Source organism: Cyprinodon variegatus, unplaced genomic scaffold (genome assembly GCF_000732505.1).
Source record: "Cyprinodon variegatus isolate N-32 unplaced genomic scaffold, C_variegatus-1.0 Scaffold496, whole genome shotgun sequence".
NCBI lineage: Eukaryota > Metazoa > Chordata > Actinopteri > Cyprinodontiformes > Cyprinodontidae > Cyprinodon > Cyprinodon variegatus.
This window is the reverse complement of record NW_015150949.1, coordinates 539,564-555,065: the sequence shown is the minus strand read 5'-3', so window position 1 is coordinate 555,065 and position 15,502 is coordinate 539,564. Positions and strand designations below refer to the sequence as shown.

General features: G+C 35.6%; 1 protein-coding gene across 1 annotated transcript in view; it reads right to left on the bottom strand.

Annotated features, from left to right (window-relative positions):
* sgcz (sarcoglycan zeta) overlaps positions 1-15,502 on the bottom strand; it is a gene marked incomplete at its 3' end in the record, with an annotated part of 392,881 nt that overhangs the window by 79,142 nt on the left and 298,237 nt on the right. Inside the window, exon 4 of the mRNA XM_015390396.1 lies at positions 427-514. Within this exon, the coding sequence (XP_015245882.1) occupies positions 427-514 (88 nt within the window). The remainder of the gene's footprint in view (positions 1-426; positions 515-15,502) is intronic.

The following is a 15,502-nucleotide window of genomic DNA, read 5'->3' as shown; positions in this document are numbered from 1 at the left end:
GTTATTAAAACCTTTACTTAAGAAACCTTCTCTTGATGAAGAGGGTTGAATGAATGATATACCTAATGCATAACTAATCTTTTTTCTTATTAAAGATCTTGAATTTTGTTACACATCAAATGTAATTTTTACTGTAGTAACATTGTCTGCTCCGAGCAAGGGTTTCACCAATCCTGTAAAAGTTTGGAAAGTATGATATGAAAAAGAAAAACAAACAAAAGAATTTGACTGTCAACCCTAAAAAGATAATTGGCTAGTGAAAACAAATAACTTTCAACATAATTAATCAAAATGGAAGGAAAAACATTTTAATTTTAAAGGAAAAAATGTCATATAACTTACTGTTTGTAATGAGATACACTTAACCTTTTTATAGGGAAAATATCATGTGTGGTTTTGTTTTTGTGATTTACGAGTGTGTCTTACCCACAGTGAGTTGACCAGTCAGTTGTCCCTGATCATTTCTAGCATTGATGGTCACATTTCTGTCTGACTGAAGAATCAGTGGACTATCCTGAGGGGGGTAGAAGAGAGAGGAAAGAACACAGGTAACGTTAAATTCTTTTGCTGATATAAGATAGAAAGCCTTTGGTAAAAATGTATGAAATTAAAATGTATGTCGATCTTGCAACCTTTAATTCAATACAATTAAAGAGTTTGGATCGGTGTGCCACAAAGTTCTTGGTTAGGAAAAGTTGTTTTTTCTAATGGAAGCTCTTTAAGAAATGTTGATCCAGCTACTTTGATGCCACTGCACATTTAGCATATTTTGGATGCTTCTAGCCTTTAAACATCCTAACCTAAATAAATAAGTCATTTTAATGTAATTATATTCTTAATGAAGTAATTTGACTATTAAAAATAGGTGTGTTGACTGTATTCCCTGCCACTTATTGTACCTCTTGTGTTGTCACCACTTTAGCAACTCTCAAAGTCTTCAGGAGTATCCTCTTAGCAAAACTGGTAGATTAGGGGCCCTGGTAGCGCAGCTGTAGTAAGATTAAGCATTAAAGATTTGTATTTATATTTACCTTAAGAAATCTCTTTAAAACACCAGCTTTACCAGAAATATTGCAAACAAAGGTAGACCCATAATAATATCAGAAGTTTATCATTAACCCTAACCCATCCCCTTGACGAGTAGTGGGCTGCCATTGTGCAGCGCCCGAGGAGCAATGTGGGGTTAAGGGTCTTGCTCATTGACCCAGAGTGCAGACTGTGGGCATCAAAGTGGGTACTTGCAACCTTCTCAGAGCATAAGCGTACTGCTCTAACCACTAGGCCAATACGCATCAAGAAATGCCCAATATGCATGTCTGGATGTTCGCATTTGTCGATGCTGCCTGCACCTGCAATGCCATAAAAAGTTTCCTACTGTATTTTATCAAATTTATGAAGTTTACAGCTCTGTTACAGTATAAAACACAGAAAGGCTGAATGGGATTCTGTTATTTTAGACTTTACTGTGCACTGTCTGACTGAAGGAATCCCGTTCAGAGTACAGTAACTACTACAATACATATGAGGATGATTCTAAACAACTTTGAGCAAATTCAGCAAATATGATCAGCATATTACTGGTAGAACATAGGATAGGCAAAAATATATATGTTTAAAATGTCAAATGATATTTTCCCTGCAACATTTAAATATTCCATGTTGAGGTCTTAGATTCATTCTAACCATAGGAAAGGAAACTTTCAACTACTGTAAAGTAATTTTCTTCCTTCTCAGTGTGCATTCGTAATTCTATGGATGCCGAAGTCAATTCAGTCAATACTTAATTACTCTGTATAACTAGTGCCTTTAAGTTGTAGCCACTGCCCCATTTTAATGCTTGATTCATTCTACTCTGCAAACAGAACAAACTTTGCAAAATACAGTATCTATGTTATATATTTAAAACAGAACTATCAGGGAGTTCTTGCTTGCTTTAAAAAAGTAAATTTCTATAAGTACAGCTGCAAAAAAAACCCAGTTACTTAATCCCCTAATGACACATTTGCAGCCGTGATGATTTTAACCTTTGCTGTCCTTTACTCTGATGTTCTCCCACTCTGATACAGTCAGCCACTGTAACACTGGTTAAGATTTTCCCCTTTACTGTTATAAATTTAACTACAAAAGTTAAGCTGGTTGGCTGTCATTAATTGGAGCATCAGATTCCATAGATATTAGTGTCTACTCTTTTTCTTTTTTTAGGATGTTTTACATAATTTCCTTTTTTCATTTCCATTCTCTTCTTTCTCTTCCTCATTTTCCTTTTTAGATTACTTATTTGTTTTGACTGCATATGAATGAACAGCTCACAGGTGACCCAATTTCTCTCTTGATTTCCCCCTATTAATATCGTGCTGGATTCCCGTCTGAATTTTAAATGAGAATAGTGTTCAATTTGAAAACTCGTTGATCCGTTAAAATGGAGAAATCCTTTTTCCCCCTTTTCATCCTCTTCACTTCCCCTCTTCTCATACTTAGTTGTGCTATTTACTATAGATGAATATTTATTATTTTGCAGCCTGCTGCTGCTTTCTTTTTAAATGCCAAACATGTCCAGGCTCTGTTTTAGAGCAGGGGAGGGACTTTAGCAACAAGGGTCAAAAACACAAATATGGAGTGCTGTGCAAATAACTGTACTAATAGAACTGCGAGTCACAAAAATAACTACAACAGAAGACAATATACAGTTAAGATAAACAATCTAGATGTGTAGCTGTTATATTGAATGAATATGTAGAATCTGCCACTACAAATCTCATTCTTTGTATGTTTGTCACACCTAAATGTGTCATAGCATCAAATTAAATGAAAAACTATTAGTTGACAACAGAAAACACAAAAGGCTATTTTAAAACAAAGTGTTTCATCTTTAAACAATTCAAGCCAACATGGTACTAATTTAAAAAAGTGATTGCCCACCTTTCATTAAAACATGACTTGAATGTTCGTGGCTTATAACACATGACTTCAATATCTTTAGCAACTACCAGGCTACACCTGTTCTCAATCAAGAAAACACCAGCCAGACAATCTGATGTACGTAAATCTTTAAAAGCTTGAGATCATGCTGAGATCTGAAGAAACTTAGAAAGGAGAAAAAAAGTGATTGACATTGATCAGTCTGGAAAGGCTCGAGTCGTTTCTAAAGCTTTAGGACTCCGGTGAACCACAGTAAGAGCTGTTATTAACAAATACCAAAAACATGCAAAAACAGAAGGAAAATATCTGACGATCTGTTTGTGACGGCAAGCTGTAACATCAATGATCCAAAAGTCCATTTCTGAATTGCCAATTGCATTTTATGTCATTGATAGTCTGAAACACGTTAGTGTAACAAATATGCAAAAATAAAGTATATAAATAAATAAATAAAAACTAAAAAATCATGAAGGGTGCAAACTCTTTTTTCCCACCACTGTAATGCTTGTGTCTAGCAGTCATGTATGCTGTAATTTATTTCCATGATGGTGCAACTCACTCCACACTACAAAACATGACAGCTTTAATGTGATTTAAATTGAATCTGCCTAACGGCGAGGGTGCCTATCCAGAACCGATCCAAATCACTTGTCCAGTACTTTGTTTTACATGCAAAGCTTATGACAAATCATACTTTATTATACAATATTATGCAATTTTATTGCATTGATACCCTCTAAAACAGATGTATGTTAAAAAAAGTTGTTCACATTTTTTTTACTATTTTAGAAGGAATATGAAGTGCCTTAAACTATGATGGTTAATTTTAATTAATAACATGTGTAAGCTGTACCAAAAGGATATGAACATTTATAACATATTTAAAATTAAAAAAGATTTGGAAAACCAGTGTTATATAATAACACATTCATTTGCACAAATTAATAAGTGTCAATCATTTGCTTGATAACTTTGAACTGTCTGTTTATTTTTTTCAAATATGACACATTGGGTGTTAAAGTAGTAGCCATTCAAAATTTCCCCACCTTCCTTGATGTGCCCTTGGCTGGTTCTTGACTGGTCTCCTACAATTTCTTTTTAAACATCAATCTTTGTACTAAAATATTTGTTCTGTCATGATTTGTGGACATAAAGATCTAAAGAGAAGCAACTTCTCCTATAATTCAGTGAAATGGTGGAGTCAGAGTAAAATAATATGCATGCCCAGGGAAGGAGGGGGTCACTCCAGTGGCTGGATGTTGGAGGGGATTTTGCTGGGATTTACAGGGAAGTGTGCTGCCATTCATCTGGGGTTTGAATGGGAAGAGGCATTTTCAATGGCTGCTACTGTAGCTTTCAACATATTCTCATTATCAGNTTGGTTTTGCTTTATATAATCACCTTAACCCAGGACTCTTACCATTAAAGTTAAAATGAAAGACTGGAATTAGATTATTTTTTCAATTTAATTTTGTTACAGGGTGGGAATTACAATGGAATTACTCATTAATCACTAAGCTGGATTAATGCAATCTGTCATATCTAACTTTTCCCACTGACCATTGCATTGGTTAGTAGCAAAAACACCAACACTAGTGTAGTCTTCAATTTGCACAGTTACAGATGTGTTGGGCCACCTGTGGAGCTGGTTTACAGTTGCGTTTTGTATCTCTGTTTCTTTCTTTACGTCTGCTTCTGTCTCTTTGAACCCCAGTTGGCCTTGGTAGATGGCCGCTTACTTCCTGTTAAAAGGGAGTTTTTCCTCTCCGCTGTCACTACAAGCCTGCTTAGTGTGAGGGATTGCCTTCAAGTCAATGAGTCGATACAATCAACTCGTTTCCCTTAGATTGAAAACTTTGATTCATTGTGACTGTATGATCTGTTGATTGTAAAATGCCTTTAGATGATGTGTTGTGAATTGGCGCTGTAGAAATACACTGAATTGAATTGAATAAGTCTCACCAACAGCTCGAAATAATCTGGATCAGATGAGTGGTAATGAGGGACTGGAGCGAGCAAAGCAGGTGTTTGAAATGAGTAATCAGACCTGGCATCAGTGCTGAGATCATCACATATATGGCTTTATATAAACTCTATGTTAAAAGTATTTACTCATCATGCCAAATAAGTGAGATAAGAGTCAGACATTCTAGCTTTGTTCTCTGATAGGATGCTATCTGGGCAACGAGTCCAGGACCTCAAATGGATCAGTTTAGTGCAGGGCGTGAACAAGTCTGCCTTGGTTTAAAAAAACAGACAGAAATAAAAGCCTTCAAATATGTTAAGAGTTTCTGTAGATTGGTTTGAACCCTGAAAATAAAATAAAATGCTAACTTCTATATCAATCCCTTTGTTAAAAAGTGTTGTACTGTATGATTGCTTGGGATGAGCTGTTAATTATTTTATACCTTGAACAGCTATTTCAGTATCAAAAGCAGTCATAGTGTAAAGAAAAACTAATCTGGCAGCACCATGAGGTAAGTTAATGGTTCTATATTCACTTAAGCAGTTGGGACAATAGTTTACCTAAAACATTTTTGGTTATCTAACTATTTGTGTTAAAATGTTTTTCCAGATTGTTTTTTTGCAGTAGTATTGTTATACAGTTGCAACCATTCAAAATGGCCCTTCCCAGTCAAACGGCAGCTGAATGGCTGCCTACTCCCCTGCGACTCCCAGCAGAATCCCCTCTAACTTCCAGCCACTGGAGTGACCCCCTCCTTCTCATGGGCATGCATATTTTTTTACTCTGACTCCACCCTTTCACTGAACTTGTCAGGTTTCTGTTTCTGTTATGTTTTTCTTTTGAGTATCCAGTTTTGCTTTGCTCCTTGTTTTCTAGTTTTAGTGGGTTAATTCTTAGCTCATTAAGTTCTTTAGTTTTTTTTCTCAGTTATTGTCTTAGTCTTGGTTCTGTTAAGTTTTTTTTGAGTGTTCAGTTTTGGCTTTACACCTTATTTTCTGGTGTTAGTGGTTTTATTTTTATTGTTCTGTGTTCTCTGGTCAATTCCTAGTCACTGTTTCAGTCTTGGTTCTGTTTCGTTTTCTTTTGAGTATCCAGTTTTGCTTTACTCTTTTTTTCTATTTTAAAGGGTTTAATTCTTATTTTGTTGTTATTTCCAGTCTTCCAGGTTTCTATTTGTTGCCCTCAGCTGCCATCTTATGTTCTCCTTTTCCCTAGCTCTTTCCCTCTCTTGTTCTGTACACGCCTGCTCCCAGTTTCCTCATTAGCCCTTTCTTTGTCTCAGTCTCCTTTAAAACCCCTCTCTCTTCAGTTCCTCTTTGCTGGGTCCTTGTCTAACCTTGTCTACTTCCTCCAACTCCGTCTCTCTGAGCCAACCTCTTCTAGATTGGATCCCCCCGGATGTCTCAATTGTTTCTGGTTTGTTTTGACTTTGTTTTCATGTTTTGATTTTTGGATTTTTGGATTCCTGGTTTTCAGCTTGTTTTTGACTTAGTTTTTTCGTGTTAGGATTTTTGGATTTTCTTGCCTCTGTTTTCTGTTCTCCTTTAATTAAACCCTCAAGAAAATCATCTCTGCCCCCCCGCCTCTGCATTTTGGGTCATCTATCCACAAACAAACCATGACAGAACTACAGGATCTGACCAGGTAATGATGCTTCTCTTTAGATCTTAATGTCCACAAATCATGACAGAAAGAATATTTTAGTACAAAGATTTATGTTTAATAAGGAATTGTAGGTGACCAGCCAAGGACCAGCCAAGGGCAGTAGACATGTGCCAATGATACGTATATACTCTCAAAACATAATTTTTCCTATGTTTTAATTTACTTACATACACATCCAGACTCACACACACACAGTGCCGTGTCTTGTATGCTGACACAACATGCACCAATGCACCATTAATTCAGTTAATAGTTTAATTTTACTTTGATTATGAATACAGGCACAGGGCTGCCAGCCTGAGGTAGTCAGTGTAATTAGTCAGGTAATAATAAGCTGTGGACTGGTGGCTCATCATCACAGCCTCCAGACAGAGGAGCAGACGGGTCCTAAAAACAGACCTTAGCTCTAATTTCATGTGTGCAATTAATTGACCAACTCCTGCACTTATTGTTCACATCTAATGTGAGTATTTTTTGTTTTCAGATTTAGCTTTTAACCATGATAAGAGGGCTCACTTCCCCTGTCTGAAACACTTTATCACATACAGCTGCATAAATTCATCTTAATCTTACTTTTAATGTACAGATTTGCATTTTTTTCATATTTTGACGCTATTTCCATTATTTTGAGCAGTCACTGTAATTGCAATGATTTAATTCACCTACCATTTAGTTTAAATTCATTAAATGTGTAAAAGCCCTAAATGTAGTTCAGTAAACGAGTGTAAGACAGGCATTAAAAAAAGTTGTTTGTAAAGATATTTAAGAATAGCTTTAGGAAAAGCTGAACAGTAAACACATCAGTGTTTCTCATAGTACCTTTTTATATTTGTGGGGTTGTGTCTAATGGATGAGAAATGAATGATTTATTGAGTGAAGGAGTTAAATGAAACAGGGGGAGTTGTTTCGGTTTATTGGTCCTGTCAACTACTGTGCAAGTTTGAACCGAATACCAATCAAACAGTGTGTGATAAAGTACCTTGGGGGCTTCTCTATTCCTCTTTCGACTTTAATTCAGCTAATTAGCTAGGACTGTTAAATAAGTGATGTGTTTGTTAGTGTATGGGGCTAATTTGTTGTTTTCAGTCCCTACAGCCATATAGCCACAGAAAATAAACCATGATGCCCAAGAGTACAGTCTCTGGGTAGTTGAATTTAATATGTTTAAGCATCTTAATGTGCAGTCAGGGCTTTGATCATTGATTTAACAAGACATTAGTGTGCTTTATTTTTATTCTTTTATTATACATTTTAAGATTGACTGATGGAATTAAAACATTAAGGTGACTGAGTTTTGGATGTTATGTCCAACATAATGCCAATGTGTACCAATTAAATACTGCAACCTGTAAATAGAAAATGTACTCATTTGTAAACGCACTGAATTCATGATACATCTACAAATTTTATTAAAACCCTTATTGTAAGCCAAATAATTTTACTCGCTAAATATTTGTTTTTTTTTTTTAATTCTGCAAAGCCAATGCAGTCAGCTGGGTTTCCCTTCAGAAAACTTTTTAAATCACATATGTCTTTTTGTGAAAATTGAGACCAATATAGCTCCATATAAAGACATTGTGCAGTACAGCTGTTACTTTCTGTTAAATGCACAGATTGCAATAATGGCCAAAAATCTTGTCCATAGCAACTCTGGAGGAGCTGCAGTTATCCTTATTTTAGATAAGATAATCTGTAAACACAGCTACTATTGATTGTGCATTTGTCAATTTTTATTTTATTTTTTTATACTGTAGAGGATTTTGCAGATTTTATCTTCAGTGATAAACTTCAAGTCTTTGAGAATAAAAAGATGAACTGCTGTTCATAATCATTTGCTTTTGCTTCTTCCACATTTTCTTTATCAATTTCAAATTGGGACTCTACCAAATTATATCCTCTGTCAAAAAACATACTGGTGAATTATTACTTTAAACCTAAATGTGCCAGAGCTATAATTTTTGGCTTAACTGTTTAGCAGTAGTCACAGATTAGCGGACCAAGGTCCTGATCTGGACCCACCTGTTGGCTAATCCGGACCAAACCTGATTTAAAACATTTATAAATTACTACATGTTGTCCGATGGCAGTGTCTAATTTCATTTGCACCACTTCTCCTGTTTGTACGGTAAAGCCCTTCGGGACCAGGCTACATTTGATGCATATTAGCCAATGAGCTGTGTCAGATAGGGCTGTTGCCGCTAGCTACTTTTAGACACAGCAGCAAACTTGTGGCAAACCGGGCGGTGGGAAACGGTGATGAGAAAACGTGAAAGAAAGTATAGACCAATGGAAGAAGCGCAGTGGACTGGAGACAGAAAAGTGCAATGACGTGCTCAGAGATGACCGTGCACATTTTGATTATGTTTGGCTCAACCTCCTGCTGTGAAATAGGATTCTTCACCATGACCATTATCAAAATTAAATATCGGTCCAGGCTCACAATTAAGCACCTTGATATGTGCTTGAGGTTTTATCGCCAATCAGACCCAGGTTGAAAGCCTTGCAGGTCAGCCTACAGCCCACTTCTCTCATTAAGCCATAAAATAGAAAGAAAAAACAAACTGTCAGTTCAGGGATTTTATAAAATATGTGAATTTAGAAAATTGTCTTTATACTAAACTGAACGATTGTTGTTTTCTTCGTCAAAAAACACTTTAGATTTTAAAATGGAAAAAATTTTATTTTATNAAATGTCTCCAGACCTTTACTGGTTGTTGATTTTCTTTATCCGGACCCCACTGATTTTTAATTGGTTACCTCTGCTGTATAGGTATTTGAAATGTTTTTGTACAAGGAGAGGCTTGCTTAGCTTGCTTTTCATGTATGGATCTTCCCTGGTAACATGACTAAGCTAGTTTAATGCTGTTTTTTTTTTTTTATTCAAGCTTATAACTTTCTCTAATGTAGAATTAAGGGATAAAACAATTTTGCTTCTTTTAACTTGATCTGTAATAGTGAGACATTTTTAGTGCAGGCATGCAATATTCAAACAAAGGCCTTAATCAAATCTCCTGAAGGCTTGTATGGCTCATTTTCTGGCAGTTCTCCATATCTTTTTGGGTTGTTAGTGCCTCATTACTGTGACAGGGACTTTCCTATTTTGGGCCCTTTCTTAAACAATCATCCATGTAATGAAATCTCCAGTTGAGTAACTGCCACCACAATTACTGAGAATTATTAACATGGGCAAGACATGAGAGATATGTGGTGGGTTGATTTGATAGCAAAACATTTAATAAACTGTCACATGGAACTAGCTCTAAAGATTAAAGGAAGGAATGAATAAAACTAGTGTTTTGTATTAAGTTTAGAGTTAAGTAGATGATCAAGATCAGAAAGGATGGATTTGTGACCCATGAAGCTAAATGGAAGATCTCGTTTTTAACATGCACTGTTATGTCATACCATGAACCTCCAAGTCAACAGCTGCCTTTGGTGAAGAAATAAACACTGTATGTAATATCAGGTTTCTAAAGGTGGTTTACAAGAAAAGCAAAAGGCAAGCCCTAAAATGAGGATTTTCATCATGATTTAATAAAAAATACATATGTAGTAGACATGCGGTCCAGGGTTTGGCATTGTTTGAATTTTAAGGATGATGGTTCCTATCAATTGTTTTTTAGGATTCTTTTAAGGAAGAAAATGATAGAAGTATAGTATTATGAATTAGCTGGCTAACCAGAGTTCTACCTGGATGAAATAGCTTGAACTTCTAACTGAAATTTAATTCATCTGTGTGAAATTTACTATTAAAGATCACATAGTTATTTTCAACCAATGAATAAATATCAAACCTATGAACTTTAATAGAATTTTATGAATTTTCTATTTATAGAGCATCATTTTCACATGAAACTTTATTGTTTAAAACCTCATAACACATTTACATATATCCAGCTTCTGATACTTCTGGTACTGAATGTCATATAAGACAATATTATTATTTAATTTAACTGATTCTGACTGTAGTGCTGTTTTAGGCTGAGTGTCTGAGCTGGAGTCAAAAACAGCACAGCAAGAAGGCATCCTGACATAGTTTATATCCTTAGGGATGTTTACTGCGCACAGTTTCACTCAACTAAACATAGAAGTAGTTATGTTTAAATTTTTTGGACTGAGGGCCAATCAGGTTTTATACTCCGTTGGGGATATATACAGTATATATGTATAAAGGGGCTTGATTTTGACACGTTGGGTGAAGGCAGTTACAATGTAGTATGTCTCAACTATGAATGCATCAATGTGTAATATGTTTTACAGGAAGATTGTACTATACATTTCTATGACGTTCAACATTTCTAAGTTTCAAACATTTACAAGTCCAGTTAGTGAAGCTATTTAGGTGAATATTGTCTGATGAAGCAATGAATATAGCTCAAAATGATTGTGCTGTGCAAGTGGATTTAACACATTAAAGTACAAGGCACAAAGTCACATTCCTTTCATCTTTCCCCCCCTTACTGTTCATTGATCTCTATTTTAAGTGTCCTTTTAAAGAAAAAAAACCCTGAAGAGTCTGTGCTTATTTACATCCTTGTTTTATCTTGCTTTCATCTCCATCCAGTGCTCAGTTTTTAATCTTACTTTCCCCTGTTGGATTACTTGTTTCCAACATGTACACTCTCCTCTCTTACTCTTTGCTCTACCTCTGTTTTACATCCTTGCTACTTCCACAAGATGTAAGCAGGGACCCACAGTATGAGGAAATAAGTTTAAATAGGCTTAAATAAGCAATTGAAAGTGGCTTTTCAATAAACACAACATATTAAGGATGAAAGAGCATAAATATGGATAGTTGTTTTTTTACTTTCTGAACTTCTTTAAAAAAAAATACATTTATAATAGACTTTAAGCCCTTTACTGTGTGCTTCTGTCTTTAAACAAAGGCATACCAAATATATATATATATATATATATATATTCGCTTTGTTTCTAAAAGATATAAATATAAAAAATATAACTGCGGATGTCTGGGGGACAGTGATTCGCCTACATGTTATGAATGCTGGCATACCATAAATGATATGTTATGAACAGTTTAGTTTGTGCCTTCAAGTCGTTTGCTCATAGGAAGACATTACCTGGATATAACCTAACGGATTATCTTCAGAACAGCTCCAAATGACACAAAACTCATATGGGTGAGTAGAACATGATGTAATAACGTAAAATCAAGGGCCCAATGAAAAAAAAAAAAAAAAAAAAACAGCGTTCCCCTTTAACCCCAATTGCTCCCCGAGTGCCACACAATGGCAGCTCACTGCTCTCCAAGGGGACGGGTCAAATGCAGACAAGAAAGTTTTCTATTCTTGGACAATAAAGGGATTCACAAAAGTATGCAAACCTGCAAAGTTAAAAAAATAAAAAGAATATTAATTTATCTACCAAACTGTTAGAGGTGGAGAATCCAGGCTTAGAAAGTAAAAACCCTGTGTTGTTTTCCTTCATCCATCTCACTTAACTAAGTTTGGTCTCACAGGAAGAAAATATGTGTAGTATAATTAAGTTTGAAAAAATTATGGGAAAACTGTCAGTCAAAGAGAAGAGGTGGTGTAAAGTAAGTATATCATTAATATTCGAGCACAGACATTACTAGGTTTCATCTGCATATAAGTAGAAATGGGTGTCATGCTTTGAGAATAATCCCCATTCTGACTGAGCAATGTTGGGATTATGGTTCTTTAATTGATCCAAATAAAAATGATCAGATAGATCATCATGATTAGGAAGCATTTACAGTTAGATGGTATCAAAAGTTGTAATCAGGTCAAGAAGAATTGAAATAAAGTCCAGAGGGTGCCACCATTAAAACTTCAGTCATGATTTTTACCAAAACTTTTACTGTACTGTGCAACTTAAGCTGTTCATCAATATCTTATTAGTCATATAATGTAAAAGTAAGGTGAAAGGTTTTCTAAATGATGGAGGTAATTTACTTATGGTTAGCACACTAAAAATGAAAAAAGATTTAACTGAATTAGCAGGTGTCGAAGAGTTTATATAGTAATAAGATTTGCATTGGGAAGGTAGCTGACATATGACAGGTAGCTGAATATTTTCATTTTTGTTATTGAGTCCATAAATATATTAAAAAAGAGAGTGGAGACCAACTAGGGAGCAAATGTCTTAGGAGGATCAAATACATTGTTAAATGTTGAGACAATAGTCATGGTTTCCTCCAGCATACTGGATGATAGTAACAAAGTAATGTATTGTGGCATTGAAAGGGTAGTTTTATATCAAAAGAGTGATTTGATTTTTTTCAGCTTTTCATTGTGAAATCCTGCAAAAAAACACATACACATTTTTTTTTACTACCAAGTTAAAATAATACTGTACAGTACTTCAGAACACATGCTTTATATATGTATACATTTTCCCACATTATCACAATTCACTGAAATATTCACTTTGCAATGATTTGAAGAATTGTTGAGCTGAAGGTACAGTAAAAGATTCCTGCCAAACAATGACAGCAAACTATTTTCAAAATAATTTAACTCAAGTCATCAGTCAGCCCAGGCTTCTAGTTATATTTAGATACTGTCACACATCAAGTCCGTCTCATGTCTTGTCACATTTGGTAATCCTTAAAATACGCCTTCGATATAGGAATGTGTTGTCACAAAAAATCATGTCTCCTAACCTAGCGTGTTACTTGACCTGTGCCTCTGAGCCTCAACCCACAATGTTTTTTCAACAGACCCGGAGAAAAAATGAGTCTATTAAAAGTTAAAGGCAAATCATTGGTTGACAGCTCTGTAAAATATTCACTTTAAGTGTAGCTATATTTTTATGTTGTTTCTTTGTATGTTTATTTTAACATTTATTCTGCTATGCTGGGCATCAGAGCATCCAGAACAGCAGGCATCAATTTCCATCCTCAGCACTGGGACTAGAGCATCCATCCTGCACTGATTTCTCAGAGCTGGAGGAAATTCAGCTCAGCAGCAGTGGACTTTTTGCTGCACAAACAGATCAGTCGACAAGTTAACAAACCCTCCTGCGACTGTTGGATCTGAACTCCACTCTACCAGGGCCTGCAACAAATTTGCTTCTTTGCAGAAAAAAAATAAATAAACAGAAAAACAAAAGATTAGAGAGGCAGTCTGTATTCATATCCAGTTCCAGAAGCAGTCATATCCAGTTACCAAGTTGTCTCCAACTTAAACAGATTCCAGTTTCCCAATTCCAAACTGTAAAACTTCAATTTAAATTCATTTCATTTTAACTATTTAGCACCAATCCACAAATCATGTTTTCTAAATGCACTTTACAGAGACAATTTAATTGGATCACACTCGCAGATGAATTAAAAGCTTTCTGTCCAAATCCAGGCATACACTGTACGATTTTTTGCTCTTTTTGGGCTGACTTTCCAGTCGTGTAAGAATTTCTCGATCATGCCGAATTTCAGCCTGATCGTGTGTTGTGCAGTGTACACCAGGCAAAGAGGGGCGATCAGCCTCTCACAACCACCTACTGATCAGGAATCATGAGGTCGGGAGAAAATCAAACGTTTGAAATTCAGTCGGCCGTCGTAAGGTGGTCATGGGCAAATCGCTCAGTAAGTATGCGCAAAGAGGAATTCTTCTTCCTCTCAGATGAAGTATGGTGGGGGTGCGAGTGAGATGGAGTTCTTTCAGTAAAATTGACTGACTCTAGTAGCCACGTTTGCTCAGCTATGTCTTTGTCTAAATACGTTGTCGCCTTTTCTTTTTAGGGCTTTCAGAAAAAAATTGCACAAATTACCAAGGCAGCGCGTTTCACTCGCTTCATATTCCTTTTCTACTTATTTGGTTTCCTGATAGAGTCCGAGTAGCGCCATCTCACTACAGAGCTGAGTCTGACGTGGTTTTTGGACGTACGGTGTGAGCAGGTAGATCGCATCAGAGTGTCGTGTTACACAGTGTGAGAACACGCATTGTGAGCTGTGAACTCACACTGTACAATGAAACCGTAGGGTTTCGTCATACAGTATGAGCTGTAGCTGCATGCAACGATTGAAAAAATAAGCACAGTGTATGCCTGACTTAACCCTTTAAAGCAAAGTGTATCATATTTGATACAGGAGATTTTGAAACCTCTGCATCATCAGCGTGATGTTTTTGTTCTTGAAACCCTGACTTACATAATCAGACACATGTAGTGAACAGAAAAAAATGTTTAATGTGTAATATAATGTGAAATATATCAAAATTGATGCAAATAAATTATGTAATTTAATGTTTTTACAAAATTTATATAGTTATTTCATTTGTCACAAAGTTTACTGACAATTCTAATTTTGGAAAATTAGAATCTCTTTGTCAATTATTTCCTGGTTCAGCCTTTAAAGGGTTAAGGAAACTCAGTTGATTGCATCGAGCCATTAACTGTGAAGGACATGGTGCTCCTGGGGTAGCATCTGGTGACAGTGGATATTTACTTGGATTTTTTTGTTGACTCTACAGCAATCCCTCACATCTATTGAGTGGAGAGGAAAAGCTTGTTTTTTACAGGAAGACCTTAAGCAGAACAAGGCTCAGTGTGAGTGACCTTCTGCCAAGGCAAAATGCGGTTCAAGGAGACAGAAGCAGAGATACAAGAGGAGCATAGAAGTACTTATCAATAAAAAAATTTCTAAGTTGTAAAAGTAACATTTCTAACTTTTTCCAAGTTAATTTGAATACATTCCAACTAATTATCCAACGAGTACAATTTTGTTATTTTTCTATATTCTGAAATTCAGTTTCTGCTGCAAAATGTAATTTAGAAAATATATTATCACAGTTCAGTCTAGGAGTGTGATTTTGATCAGAAATAATATAATTTTAGTGATCTTCAAATGTAACAACATAGTACTTTTAATAAATGTAAAACTGCCTGCCATAATCCACTTCATATAAATTTACACATGAACTCTTGCAACAGTCTTCTCCTTCACGTTCTTCCTCTCCTATGCAGCTGTAG